Here is a 13,913-nt window from a genome sequence, read left to right as displayed (position 1 = left end):
GAACCGCATGTACAGCGGTTAAGATAACAGCAACAATAACCTCTCATAGTGATGCTTAAGAAAATGGACTTGTTACAACGCAGGGGAGCCAATAGAGGACAGAACTTAGGAAGAGAAAGGCACGGACACCTGAGTCAAGGGGCCGCAATCTTTAGGGGAGGGCTTTGTGGATCTTCCAGACATTGGTCAATGCGCATAATGGTCGCGTTCATGCTCTTCACGAATCGGATGACCTCTCGGAAATATTGTACCGTAGTCGGACTGAGGAAATGCATGACAGCGAGATTGCCCCCGCGTCTCACGTCTCGAATAAAAGCCTCGCGCTGCTTCTCGGGGGTTTTTGTGCCCGCCCACAGCCAATCCTCAATATCCACACTCCAATTGATGATCTGGGGATCCTTGATATATTTCGCGAGCCGTTGACGGGTTCTCGCACCGAGTGTGCCGTAGGGAGGACGGAAATAGCGACCTGTCAACGGTCAGCGAGGCTCTACAATGATAGATAAGGGTCGTGTACTCTCAATCCCAAGGATCTGTCGGAACGACTTGATATTATCCACAATTTCCCGGTCAATGGCTTCAACGGAACCCAAACCTTCCAATCTGTATTTTCCTTGTCATCAGTATTCAACTGAAGGCAAATGATATAAGACACCACTCACTTCCGATGCGTATCCGAGTGTAGAGCCACCTGGTGTCCTCTGTTTAACATCTCTCTGTAGACACTCGAGAAGTTGGTCTCTAAATCTCTCAACCCCAATCCTACCACGAAAAAGGTGACCAGAATGTTCTCCTCCTCGAGTATCTTCATCACTTCCTGAGCAAATTTCGGTTGCCCATCGTCTATCCCAAAGGCAAACGATCCCGGCCGGGAGCATCTCAGTAGCACACGACCGTTGTCCACGCGACGTGGGATCGAAAACCCAGCGGGTACACTACCCGCATTGACGATCTCAACTTTGTAGAGGGTGACCGCTCCAGGTGAGTAGAAGCCATTGAAGGAAACTGAGACGGCCCGGGAGTGATCAATGTAGAAATGCCGGAGGGGGATGTATATGTCGTTCCCGCGTGCATATCGAGCGGCTTCGACAGAGTCCCAGGTTTCGGGGAAGGGACTGCGGGAGGAGTCGCAATGGATGTTATTTTGAGTAAGGGAAACGCTGAAATTAGTATGACCGGTAAATTGTACGTGCAAGTAGTGGGTTGCTCGGTAGGGTAGGAGATTGAAGCACGTTGCTGGCGAGAGCTGCGTATTATAGTTGTGGTCTGGGTCGGTTGGATAGAAGCGGACGAAGTTGCGGCCGTAATCAATCTTGAGTCCTTCTAAACCACCGTGCCAGAAGCCTAGGGTGTTGTGGTGAGAGTTGTTAAAGGTATCAATGACTATAGGAGCGGTGAGGTTATAGGGGGTGCCGGTGATATTGCTGCTGGTTGTGTTGCTTGGAAAGAAGACATGAGCAGTAGCTGAGGCGATGAAGGTTATAAGTATAAGGAGGATGGCGGACCGCTTGCAGGCCACCATGATTGCGCTCAAGACCGTTTCTGTCCCACAGCTAGTAGTACCCGTAGGCTTGGTTCAGAGTTGCTGTGTCTCCAGGGCATGTGTCAACAAGGTCTACGTGAAAGAGCGAAGCTATCTACAGTTCGGACGAGTTTTTTCTGAGGAAAGAGCAGGTTGGTTCGCCCGAAGGAAAGCGCATATCTAGTACCTCTAGCTCGCTGAAGCAAAGAACAACTTTTAGAAGATCGATTACCATTATGTTAAGTCTTCGTACAGCAGGGAAACGACATTGCTTGCCACGCTCCCACCCTGCCTCCCAACATGGCCCGCAGTTGGTTGGATCCATCACGTAGCCCAGATCCACTGTCCTTCCACAGGAACAATCGTTTCCGAGCTTCTGTGAGATCCCAAGGCGAGAGGCAGGCTGCAAATAGTCTCTGTGCCATGAAGTCGAACAATTGCACACCAGATCCCGTCTGGGTGAAACATAGGATGATCTCTAGAAAGGAAGAGAAGAAGAGAAAACAGACGCAATCATCGACCCCCATCGAGCCTAGGCTTCCACTTGCAAGCATCTGCCGTTTGTCTCACTTAGCCTCAAGCGAAAGAGACAGTGGTCGAGGCGAGACGCGGATCAGAACAAGCCATGGTAAGGTTAAGGCGTCGATTTAAAATTCCCACTTCGAGTCACCTTCAGCCTCTTCGGCGTCATCCCCCATCGGAATTCCTCCGCCTCCTCCCCAGGCATCGGCTTCACCATTGTTGTCCTCGTCGCTTTTTTCGTCATCAGTATTGTCGTCGAAGTTGACAACATCATCAGAAGGACGATAAGATTCGAGGAAGTCAGGGACAGTTTGTTTGTTTTCGATGAGTAGTTTCACCAGGTCTGGGGCGAGATCAGCATCATTGTCGTGGTTGTAGAATGAGGTGGCAAGACCCTCATTTCCAATGCGTGCAGTGCGACCTGTTCCATGTTAGCTCATTTTGTCTCCCATCTTTGCTTTTTGAGGTGGTGACGCACCGATTCTATGAACATATTCTGTAATACCACCGTGCTGAACCCGTGGAAGATCGAAGTTCACGACATGCATAACGTTCTTGATGTCGAGGCCGCGAGCAGAAACACCGGTAGCCACAAGGATGGGGCATTTTGCAGTGCGGAATGCACGCCTTGACTGCATTAATGATAGATCGCAAAGCGCAGCGAATAATAACTTACAAGGCGTCTTCCCGCTCACGCTGGGTGCGATCGGAATGGATGGAAGTGCTGGGGAGACCCATGTTGTAAAGGTAATCATCCAAGAAGTCTGCCTGGGTCTTGGAGTTCACGAAAATCAGTGTACGTGACGGCGGCATAGCCAGAAGCAGATCATAAAGGCATTGCTTCTTGAGAGGAGGTTCAGCATAAATGATCTTAGGTGATGACCTGTTAGTAATTGCTCTGTGTTAGGTGCCGTGCGTGCTTACATTCTGGTCAACATTGGCGTGAGTACTGCCAGGTCTTCCGATGCGCACACGGACATGATCTTCAGCGAGGTAATTGCGCGCCAGCTTACGGCAATCCTTGTTGAAGGTGGCCGAAAACATCATATAGCGGTGGTCGGCGTCCTCATTGATGTCTTGAACTTGTCAGCGTATGTGGGAAATCTATAATTAGAGGAGCACCTACCTCCTCCAGACATGATCTTAGCAAAATCAGACTCCCAGTCGGACTGCAGAAGCTCGTCTGCCTCGTCGATGATAGTGTACCTGAGGCTATGTTAGTGATAGATCACAATAGGCTTGCGGAACCTACTTGACACGTCGAAGAGAGAGGATGTGTGGCTTGTCCATGAAATCCAACAACCTGCCAGGAGTAGCAATCAGGATGTCGCAGCCACGTTGCAACTCTTCTCTCTGGTCACGAACCGGCGCACCACCGTATACAACGCAAGGACGTAGCATGGAGCGATAGCATAGGCGTCGCGCTTCATCAAAGATCTGGGTTGACAGTTCGCGGGTAGGAGCAACAATGAGCACCAACGGCTCAGCCCGAACAGAGTCGGCGCTCGGGTTATAGCCAGCTGCGACATTGGGACGCGAAGCTGCCAGCTTCTTAGCTTTTCCCATCAGCTGAGAAAGAACTGGGATCAAGAAGGCAGCGGTTTTTCCAGACCCTTCGTCTGTTAGTATGATTCTGCTATGTAAAGGAATCATCACTTACCAGTCTGAGCGATGGCGATCAGATCATGGCCAGTAAGAACTGCGGGGATTGAGTATGCCTGGATTGGGGTTGGAAATTCGTATCTGCACAGGCGAATATTCTCGCGCATGATAGGGTGAAGACCAGCATCGTCAAACTGGACCTTGTCAGCCAAGACCAGTGTTGTGAGTATTGTGGCACGACTTACATTCTTAATGGGACTTGGTCTCTCACGGCTCTCTGCAATGACCTCAATATTTTGGATGCTTATCCGATCAGAAATGAACCTGATAGCAAGCACAGTGTTGCCAACTTACTTGCCAATCTTCAAACCAGTTCGATTGGTGAATTCGCTGCGGAACAACATCTCCTCAAGCTCAGTGTTCCGTGGGCCAACGTCCCCAAATTCATCCTTCCATTCATATTTTGCAGCTTGAGCGGCCCATTCAGGGGACTGCTCCTGATTCTCACCTTGGGGCTGAGTGAGGGGCGGAACAGTAGACGTATACTTTTCATAATCGTAGCCTTTTGGGGTAGTCCAGCCCTTCTCGCGGGCAGCAGTGGATGATTCGGTAGGATTGCTGGCTTGATTACTCGTGCTTTCTTTGAGCGCGTTGCTCATATCCGAGACGTCGAAGTTGTCCATTGTTGCTCGGTAGAGACAGTGGCAGGTTCAAACACGCGTGATGTGATTAACTCTGGGTGTATCTAGATAGAGATAGATGGTTGGTAAGTGAAGGAGATATTGAATGGAAGTGATGTTATACTGACGAGAGAGCGTAAATTGTCTCTGGTTTTTGAAGTGTAATGGGTGCGCCTGAGATGGGAACTGGACTAAGAAAGAGGAGAGGGAGGGCGGGTGTCAGAGATATTGAAGTTCAGAAACAGAAAGAAAGTTTTTTTATAGGAGACGCGAGACGCGTGTGAGAGATTACAAGAACAAAACAATGACAAGTTGTGGAAGAAAAATTTCATCAAGCACAGTGCTGCAAATGGAGATTGGGCAGTGAATGTCGCTGGTTTGCAGCGCGCCAGGTTGCCAGGAGAGAGAAGAACGGGTGAGGGGACGAAGTGGGCTAGCAGAACAGTAAGCTAGGTCAGTTTGGTATTCAAACACCTTCGGTTTAGCAGGTAGTAATCGAGTAGTCAAGTCAATTCAATGGAGTACAGATGCTAAGAGACGCCATTTGACACCGAGATGGCTACCAAGAGCCAGTCAGCTTAAATTACTCATTGAAGACCTGCTCATCGTCGGCAAAACCCGCAGAACATACCGGCGGACACAATTTACTTGTAGTCAAATCAATATTCTTTCCTCGAAAAGTAATTACAACGGGTGAGGTGTTCTATATCCTTAGCTGAACGTAGGTACCTAGACTTAACATAATCAAGTAGCTATGAAATGCAGCTACCTCGACTATACTGTGCTATCAAGTCATTATATAGTAGGCTAGGCTTGTAGCAATTCAAGGTAGGATTGAATGCAAATATCCAGCACATTACAACTAGAAGCATCCGGTAACTGTGTTCAATGATAATGTGAGACACGGCTCCTAAAACCTAAACGGTCAGGAATTGAGCAACGAAGCCTCTAGATGTATAAGTCAGGTGTTATAGAAGTATCCACGGATACATCAGTGTCTACAAAAGTAGACTCATTACAAAAATAGCTTCCGAACTAGCTCTAGCCGTTTCTGGTTATTCTGATTCAGCTTCTTATTTTTTATGATTTGTACTCTTAGTAGTGGACTGGTGACAGTTGGTGGTCCTCTAGTTCTAAACAACTATTTCTTTAAGGTTCTATTTCAGTACTTTGGGTGAAGCAGGAGTACAGACTGGAACGGGGGAATATACTAGGCGACTGAGTGAGCAGGAGTGCCAGTGACGGGAGACATATCCGGGAATGTGCAAACAAGTAACTGCTACTTGAACGTCACTCACACACATCAGTAACTATAGATCTCTACTAGGATGCACTGGTAGTGGTACCTTACAATTGCCGACAGAGGTCACCAAGGACCGAAATTTATATTTTGGGGAATGAATCCCACAAGCCCGAGATACATTGGTGGTTTATATATATCGACTATCTGATAACCCTCAAATCATGTGGGGTTGATGCCTGAGACTCCATTTTAATGCCTGAGGTATCAAGGCAATGGGGCAACGTCATTGGCCACGCCCTCCCATCCTCCCAGCTGGCTGGATGCACTTGATCCCTGCAGTGGACAACGAGACTAGCGATTCTGCAAACACCAGCTCACTGGGAATCCAGAGGATTGCCTTTGCTTGGATGCCTTCCTCCTGTTTGCCTGACCGAATGTGTTCAAGGAGCAGGAGTGACTAAGATTGCCCAGCCCGTCAGAACAATAATTCGGTTCCACCCGACCTCAACAAAAGCGGGCAGAAGGAGATATACGCCGTAGGGACCATCACGGGATCCCATTACTCCGAGATGGTAACTACCTCGTCCGCCGGTACGGCCATCTGCTCCCTACTGTCCATCTAATTCCCCTGGTCCCATCGCTCCATTCTCCTCAGCACTTTCATGCCATTGACACGACATGTCCTCTTCCACGTCCAATTCCGCCGTCCGGGGTGGTCGCCTGGAGCAGGCCATCACCAATCCAGGAGCCGTCAAGATCAATGTCAAGGGCGCCTTTATCGTTGATGATGACCCGCGATCAAAGAGTCCCGTAAGGACGGATGGGGTTCATTACGAGGGCCATGATATTCGTCTTCCACATCACACTGGCCTGGTGAGCCATGTGGCTGTAGACGTGAGTGACTTTTTTTTTTCCCTTCCCTCCTCCCGCGGTTCCCCGCACAATTTTGAAGCTCCCCGCAATCGCACTCCTCGGCGCAACACCACCACCACAACACTTTAATTGACTGACTCTCGCTGCTCCAACATTAGATTGGCGGATCGCTAGCAAAATTAGTTTACTTCACACGGGAGCTGGACTCTGTCGACAATGGCGGCCGACTCAACTTTATCAATTTCGAAACATCTCGCATTGATCTGTGCATTGACTTTATCAAACAACTGAAAGAGGAACACGAGAAGCTCGGCGGGCCATCCGGAGATGCTTTATGTGTAATGGCTACGGGTGGAGGCGCCTACAAATACTACGATAAGCTCAAGGAAGCGCTCAACGTGGACATTATTCGGGAGGACGAAATGGAATGCCTCATTACAGGTATGCTGCAACCACGAATTGGAAACACGCAAAGACTGAGAATTTGACCATTCACGTAGGCCTTGACTTTTTCATCACTGAGATTCCGAACGAGGTCTTTACCTACAGTGAAACCGAGCCGATGCAGTTTGCCGAGGCCCGACCGGATGTTTACCCGTATCTATTAGTCAACATTGGCTCCGGTGTGTCCATGATCAAAGTATCGGGCCCCAAGCAGTTTCAACGTGTGGGTGGTACACACCTCGGTGGTGGTACATTCTGGGGCATAATGTCCTTGTTGACCGGTGCCCGCACCTTCGACGACATGCTGGCAATGGCGGACCGAGGGGACAACAGCGGGGTAGACATGTTGGTTGGTGACATTTACGGCATGGATTACAGTAAAATTGGTCTCAAAAACACAGCTATTGCTAGCACGTTTGGGAAGGTCTTTCGTATGAAGAACCAGACGGAGCCGAATGATGTGGATGGGGAAAGTTCTTCCCATGGTGAACCCGGCCAAAGTAATGGCGCGCCGAAGTTTCACCACGAAGACATGAGTAGGAGCCTCCTTTACGCCATAAGGTATGGATTTTTTTCGGCATGCTCATTCACATACTGTACGACTGGGACTGACATTTCATAGTAACAACATCGGACAAATCGCCTATCTGCAGTCTGAAAAGCATCAAGTTAAGCACATCTATTTCGGCGGTTCGTTCATTCGAGGCCACCGGCAGACCATGAACACCTTGTCCTACGCCATCAAATTCTGGTCAAAGGGCGAGAAACAAGCCTACTTCCTGCGCCACGAAGGCTATATCGGCGCAGTTGGCGTATTTCTCCGTAGGCAGCCAGCTAACTGGGGCCGGAGGAACAGCATCGATGAGACAACCATGCCGCAGGTGGCCAAACTGGTAGCCGAAGCGCAGCAGAAATGTGATTCTCGGAGCCAATCATGATGAAAGATCCACGACTGCATGCTTCCGTCAGCATCATACTGGACGATCCGCGTCCAGCCCCATCATTTTGAGCGTTTGATACCCGTCTACTGTGTTGTTCTTGTGCTACTTAGACCCAACATGTTTATGCCACTATAATTTTCGGGGGCTGCTCCGTTGTTTGAAGACATCTCTTTCCATACTTCAGCGCCTTGGTTCAGATGAGCAATGATGAGAGCATCTCACCAACTGTATAATGAATCCGTTTCTCTTGTGTTGCACTAGCTCTATCTTCTTTTTTCGGGTCTTTGTTTTGATTCCGACCATCTGTCTGTCGCTCGCAAAGGGCTAGGCAATCGCGGTTGGATTTTCTTGTTCGGTCCTTAAGTTGGAAGGCATTATTCCGCTTGGTATAGAAGGAAACCCCATAATAATAGCATTTAGAGAGAAAGTCATGAATAAGAAGACCGGGCATTTCGGTTATTCCACTATGTTGCATTTCCCGTCCAACATCTCAGCCAGCGAACCTACAACCACTCAGCCATCCATGGCGTAACCTTACTACCCAAACCGGATACCTTTGCCAGCAGGCTTATCTCGCCTCCATCCAATACTTGTATCTTCGTTTCAGCATATGCCACCCCAGCCAATAGGAGCTCCGTCACATCTATAACCACCAAGCCGTACGCAGATAGTATTGATCAAGGGTCGTACTAACCAGAAAGTCGTGGTAGTCATAACTCAAGCTCTGCTGCACCAGATGCCAGCCATCTTCGTACGCGTAACACGACCACTACCCTTCAGCGACCACGCTCTTTGGCTATGTTTCAGAACGCCCCCCAGACATGACACCAGACTATATATCCAGGTGAAACCATGGCCCCCCCCCCCGGTACTTTTGATCTTTTCTCGGCTGGAGTTAGCTGCCTGATCTGTCCACCGCTTCAGTTGCGGTTACTCACCGATAGGTGGTTGACTGCTTTTTGTGGCGCAAAGCCTCAGTGTGGTCATGCTATCGTCAGGCTTGTTTGTCCGATGGGCGGTTTATTTGCTGGGTATATGAATGTGGAAGTCACATAATCCTTGACTGTTTATCATACATCTATAGCAGGCTCATGCCCCTTTACATCTAGGATTTCATAGTGGACATCAATTGATCATATCTAGTAATTGTGCTCATATTGGCTTGCACAATCAGTAGCTTGCTCATCCATCGGGCAGGAAAACAGAAAAGTAAGTTCAAGCCATGCGGGAAAAACAGTCAATAGTGGCCCGGAAGGAAAACAAGTTTGACTATGAGTTTGGTGGGCTTGACCACTCAATGCTGCAGTGTCGTGAAGGCGAAAGAGCAAACAAACATCCTTTCGTATTTCGCAGGGGGCTAGATGCAGCCGGCCGCTGGATCTGCGTTTGAGAAGGCTGAATAGAGTAGTCTAGAGTGCCTTGGCACATCGTCCTCTTGATTGCACAGAAGTGAAAAAAGTTGATGTCAGTTGCTGTATCTGTTTTGCAGCTGATGGTATGGGGTGAAGAGGGGGGTTATGGCCTCGTTAAGGTTCGATGGGGATGTATGCATCGTTTCCCCGGACTACCCATCCCGGGGCTCTGGGTGCAACCGTGGATGAGAGACCCGCAATATGATAGGAACATTCATTAGCAGGTAAATCGCTGAGCTGAAGCAAACAGTTGGTGGCTTTCGGAACGTGTCAGGAATACCGACTCAGAACCGGGGGGGTAAAGTACGATGGGGCCTGCGGAGCAGTGCATCCATCTTTCTTCACTCCTGACACATCGAGCTGTCAGAACTTTTTTCTGATCACTTTATCCCATTTCACGCCTCTCTTATCTCACATAGAACTTGTGCTTGTGCACAGATTCCCAAGGTTCTGACACTGATACTTCAGAAAGTGAGACATTGACTGCACACTGCCTCACTTGAGTTGACAGCTGGATTAAATTGAATCTTACACTTGTACGGAACAGATCGAACCTATCCATTTGAAATTTTGAAATGCTAATCGGGAACATGCTTCATAGTCATTCTCAGGCCTCATACTTTCGTCCTCGAAATCTTAACCTACGGTGACTTGCGCGGGATACAAGGCGCCTACCATTGCTTGAGGGTACTGACCGACAAGCCACACTATGATTGAGCGCCTTCTTTGGTATGAAAAGGAATTTAACAAGAATAGCGCCAACTGTTAGATCCTTTCTAGGGGTATTTGAGCTAGGTATCATCGGCAGCCGCGTCATTGTCTAGCAAACGCGCCTACCTTTCAAGGAGTAAGTCATATAAGCAAACGATTGTCGGACAGGTACTTCTGGCTTGCACTGACCCATTGCTAACCCTCGCGTCCAGCACGAAAATGGACACCGCGCGCGCAGATGGTGCTGTCATCTTCTGGAAGGAAAGGTAAGATTCATTGCTGCCTTCGGGTACATGCTGGCTAACAACTTTCCTGCGTCATTACTAGGGTGAGACGTATCTCTCGTCACATCGTGCACACGGAATCTGACGACGAAGAACAGAAGCCAACAGTCTCTGCCGACGGTTCTCATCCAGATGATAATGAAGACCAGGCGGTTCAGGTCAATTCGAAGCCGGAATACGGGCCTGACATTCCCTTTCCGAGTTATCTCATGACAATTCTGGAACATTGGCACCAAGAGAAGGGGAACGAATATCCGAGGTGCAAATTTAGTGGTCGTCTGGGTTCGATGGTCTGGAAAGTGTTTGATCGGCGAGGCAATGAGCTCGAGCTGGCTTGGTATCTCGTCACCAAACCACGCAAGTACTATGTGCTCGTGTTACATGACGCGATTGGCACGGCCAGGTTCGTCTACTGCGATCCGCCTCACCGCACTATCCATGGTGTGTACCTTAGACCATGGTCCGGCCTTAGGGAGAAAGAGGAACTGGAGCACTGTGCAGTCCGGGTGTATGGTAACGGGTTGGAGGACATTGAATACTCTCCCAAAGCCTGGGAATACCTAAAGGAGCTCCAGGAATCCTCAGGCGAGGAGGATACCAGGTCTCCTTCGGTCACTCGTCGCCAATCTCCAAAAGATAAGACACGCACAAAAAAGTCGGGTAATGCGGGCTGTTCGACGAGATACTCAATGAGAGGTCGCACAAAGGAGAGCGAAGAGAATTCCGAAGCGGACTCCTCGTCTTCGTCGGAAGCAGGTTCATCATCCGAAGAAAAATACGTGCCCTCACCACCGCATAAGCGACACAAAACTACCGACACCAGCAACACCAGTCACAGCACTGAGCCTGCCAAACCTAGCAAGGTTGTATTTCGCCTCGGTTCTCAGAGAGTCATCGGAGCGATACGTTATATCCCACTGGATGAGTGTAGATCGAGGCAGGAGCTATTTGATAAAGCCACGGCCTTTTATCAAGCCTGTGACAGAGATGCTCAGGTCAAGATCCTGGCATGTCAGATCTCGTCGCAACGTGAACAGCACTACCTGTTTGAAGACAGTGATGGAGAGTTTCGTCTCTTGGTTGAGCAGGCACTGGGGTTGGTGGATAGCTCGGACCGGATTGTGATTGACGTTCTGCACGTATTACAGACATGAGTGAAAGTGTTGTCGGGAAAATTGCGCCGGATGCTACCATTCAGACAAATTGTGAAATATTTACTATCAAAATACATATTTGTAATTGGCCATTTCTATCCAGCGTATACTATTTTCATCTCAGTAGATGCATTCGTCCAGAGCAGTATAGCTGACTAATCACCACGTGGCTGCAGGTCTGAATTGGTGAGTGATTCGCGTCACCGACCAGCGCAATTGTGTCTTCAGCGACAACTATAGATTCGTCACATCATGCTACAAGCATGAATCCCGCTGCGACTCCATGCCTTCCCTGCCCGACTCGCCTCCTCCGGTTCCTCCCCCGGTTCCCGTCGAGACCCATCCGAACCGCACGGTGGGCGTGAAGCCTACCGCCGCGCAACGAGCTCTCCCGGATCCCACCCGGCTGGCCCCTGAAGATGCGTATTACACTTCCTCTTTGCCTCGGGCTCGGCCGACCCAGACGGGGTACGATGAATCTCTTCGAGTCCTGAATGGCAATTCGGGCACTGCCGCCTCCGTGGCAGCCCTGCGACCGCCGCCAGCGGTCCCAGGAGTCGGAAGTCGCAAGGTGCGCGGGACGAGCAGACGGAGACGACGAAAGGGCGCATGGAAGAAGCTGTTGTGGGTGAAACAATCATGTGCGCTTTCTAACAACTGTACGACATATATGACTGGAAATACTGACGATCTCAGACCCGGATAACTACACCGACACCGAGACGTTCCTTGACCACCTCCAGCGGAATCCCCGAGTGCGGCCCTACGATTTCTGGCCGTTAGTGGCCGACTCCACAGTCATCGTACAACATGTGAGCTCCGTGGCTATCTTTGTGTGTTGCTTTGTCGGCATTGTTCAGGGCCGCGTGAGCCCGGTTTCGGTGGTCTGCTGGGGCAGTGTTGGGACAGCGTTGGGATGGATCTTCTGGGACTCGTGGATACTGAGGGAGCATGTGGAAAATGCGCATGTCGCAGAGCGGTCGCTGGAGGGTGATGATGGCTCCAGCTCCAGCTCCATGACCAGCTCTGTCAATCCGTCTGGCGCTAGCTCGCGAGCCAATGGCCAGAAGGAGAACCAAGTGCATGGGCTGGGGTTGAACATGTCGCAGGGCGAGTCCAGTGAACTGCTCCGGCGAAACAGCACGGGGTATGTGGGTGATGCCTACGGGGCTCAGGAACCCGCCTCGCCTACGCCTGGACCTGCGAACGGGACCTTGAGTGGCGGTTCTCAGGAGCCAGACTACTTGTCGATGTTTTCTTCACGGAATCGACAGCGGCTGTCCACTGTGAAGTCGGCGTTTCTGATCTACTTCGCGCTGCTCGGGCTCAGTCCGATCCTCAAGTCTCTTACCAAATCTACGGCGAGTGATTCGATCTGGGCCATGAGTTGCTGGCTGTTGATCATGAACATCTTCTCCTTTGACTATGGAAGTGGGGAGGGCGCAGGCGCCACCAAGTTCCCGGCTTCTCTGTCCACTAATGCCGCAGTGATGGCCTCGACTGTGCTGGCGTCGCGTCTACCTTCCACGACGCATGTGTTCAGCCTGATGCTATTCTCGATCGAGGTGTTCGGTCTCTTCCCCATTTTTCGCCGGCAGCTGCGTCATGTGTCATGGACAGGGCATGTGCTGTTGACCTTGGCTCTGGTCGGGGTTGCTGGCGGCGCAGTGGGGATCACCATGCGTGGCGGATGGGCGGCGGCAGTGGTTGGCTCGATTCTGGGGAGCATCCTGACGGCGCTGGCAATGGGAGGATGCAGCTGGTGGCTCATCAGTCTCCAAAAGTATAAGAATGTGGTCACAGGGCCGTGGGACCCTGCACGGCCAATCATCCGGCGGCATTGGGATTAGCAGTACGCTTTCTCGACTTGATATTTCGTTCCTTTAGAAGATACCCTACAGTTTAAATAAATTCAGACTTGTCTAGCGCTAATAATGAAGTTTGACATTGAGACTTTTCTTCGTACGATTTAGCTTTAACTCAGAAATAAGGCGCAACGCCCTGAGTGACAGTACATCAATGATAATTACTTACTTTCTGATGTCTCATCCAGCAATTCAGCCAGCCACAATCCCACCAAGACCGCGACATGCCGGAATGCTGTTTGGTATGTTTGTTGCCTCTTTTTGTAGGGACTCCATCGCAGCTTCCCCAATTGCCCCCATTGCATGTCTCAGCAAGTCACCCTCACTCCACAACTACACTGAAACTATGTTTGCTATAACTGGAAAGAAGCCCTTCCGCAGCCACGGACATGCCTGGCCTCCATCTCCGCGATCGAGCATCCACCCGGCATCCCCACCAGAATGCTGCGGCGATGACCCCAGACTGATCGGAATGATAGTAGTCACTATTTCTCCCTCATAACGGCAGGCCCCGTTCAAAAAGGCAGCGATTGGTGACACAAAAGGGTACATATTTAGCACCACGGCCCCGGAGTGACTCAAAACGAAGCGGCTAACACCACCATACATACCTCTGCTTCCTGTCCTGGGGAGGAACAACTCAGTCAGACTCACCATCAA

At 50.2% G+C, this 13,913-nt stretch overlaps 5 protein-coding genes across 5 annotated transcripts; 3 read left to right on the top strand and 2 right to left on the bottom strand.

The window, feature by feature from the left end:
- Positions 1 to 134: 134 nt before the first annotated feature.
- Positions 135 to 1,522, bottom strand: ASPBRDRAFT_61888 (polysaccharide deacetylase family protein; the record flags this gene model as incomplete). The annotated part of the gene is made up of 3 exons (XM_067628337.1): positions 135 to 469; positions 518 to 603; positions 663 to 1,522. 3 exons carry the CDS (start codon positions 1,520 to 1,522, stop codon positions 135 to 137), a joined length of 1,281 nt encoding a protein of 426 aa, XP_067482772.1.
- Positions 1,523 to 2,011: 489 nt separating this feature from the next.
- ASPBRDRAFT_372653 (DEAD/DEAH box helicase) lies at positions 2,012 to 4,708 on the bottom strand. The gene is made up of 10 exons (XM_067623689.1): positions 4,455 to 4,708; positions 4,001 to 4,391; positions 3,892 to 3,949; positions 3,705 to 3,840; positions 3,297 to 3,657; positions 3,171 to 3,250; positions 2,969 to 3,120; positions 2,721 to 2,914; positions 2,523 to 2,671; positions 2,012 to 2,465 (listed from the first exon to the last, which is right to left on the bottom strand). Exons 2-10 carry the CDS (start codon positions 4,327 to 4,329, stop codon positions 2,170 to 2,172), a joined length of 1,755 nt encoding a protein of 584 aa, XP_067482771.1. The 5' UTR covers positions 4,330 to 4,391; positions 4,455 to 4,708; the 3' UTR covers positions 2,012 to 2,169.
- A 1,539-nt stretch (positions 4,709 to 6,247) lies between these two features.
- On the top strand, positions 6,248 to 7,824 carry ASPBRDRAFT_116589 (pantothenate kinase; the record flags this gene model as incomplete). The annotated part of the gene is made up of 4 exons (XM_067616996.1): positions 6,248 to 6,463; positions 6,601 to 6,883; positions 6,943 to 7,447; positions 7,509 to 7,824. 4 exons carry the CDS (start codon positions 6,248 to 6,250, stop codon positions 7,822 to 7,824), a joined length of 1,320 nt encoding a protein of 439 aa, XP_067482770.1.
- A 2,345-nt stretch (positions 7,825 to 10,169) lies between these two features.
- On the top strand, positions 10,170 to 11,388 carry ASPBRDRAFT_191749 (uncharacterized protein; the record flags this gene model as incomplete). The annotated part of the gene is made up of 2 exons (XM_067620401.1): positions 10,170 to 10,216; positions 10,278 to 11,388. 2 exons carry the CDS (start codon positions 10,170 to 10,172, stop codon positions 11,386 to 11,388), a joined length of 1,158 nt encoding a protein of 385 aa, XP_067482769.1.
- An 87-nt stretch (positions 11,389 to 11,475) lies between these two features.
- pigc (phosphatidylinositol N-acetylglucosaminyltransferase) lies at positions 11,476 to 13,340 on the top strand. The gene is made up of 2 exons (XM_067623805.1): positions 11,476 to 12,029; positions 12,085 to 13,340. The coding sequence occupies exons 1-2, from the start codon at positions 11,672 to 11,674 to the stop codon at positions 13,236 to 13,238; spliced, it is 1,512 nt and encodes a 503-aa protein (XP_067482768.1). The 5' UTR covers positions 11,476 to 11,671; the 3' UTR covers positions 13,239 to 13,340.
- The last annotated feature ends 573 nt before the right edge of the window (positions 13,341 to 13,913 follow it).

Source organism: Aspergillus brasiliensis (assembly GCF_001889945.1).
Source record: "Aspergillus brasiliensis CBS 101740 unplaced genomic scaffold ASPBRscaffold_2, whole genome shotgun sequence".
NCBI classification, from domain to species: domain Eukaryota; kingdom Fungi; phylum Ascomycota; class Eurotiomycetes; order Eurotiales; family Aspergillaceae; genus Aspergillus; species Aspergillus brasiliensis.
This window is presented reverse-complemented; position numbering and strand designations above follow the sequence as displayed.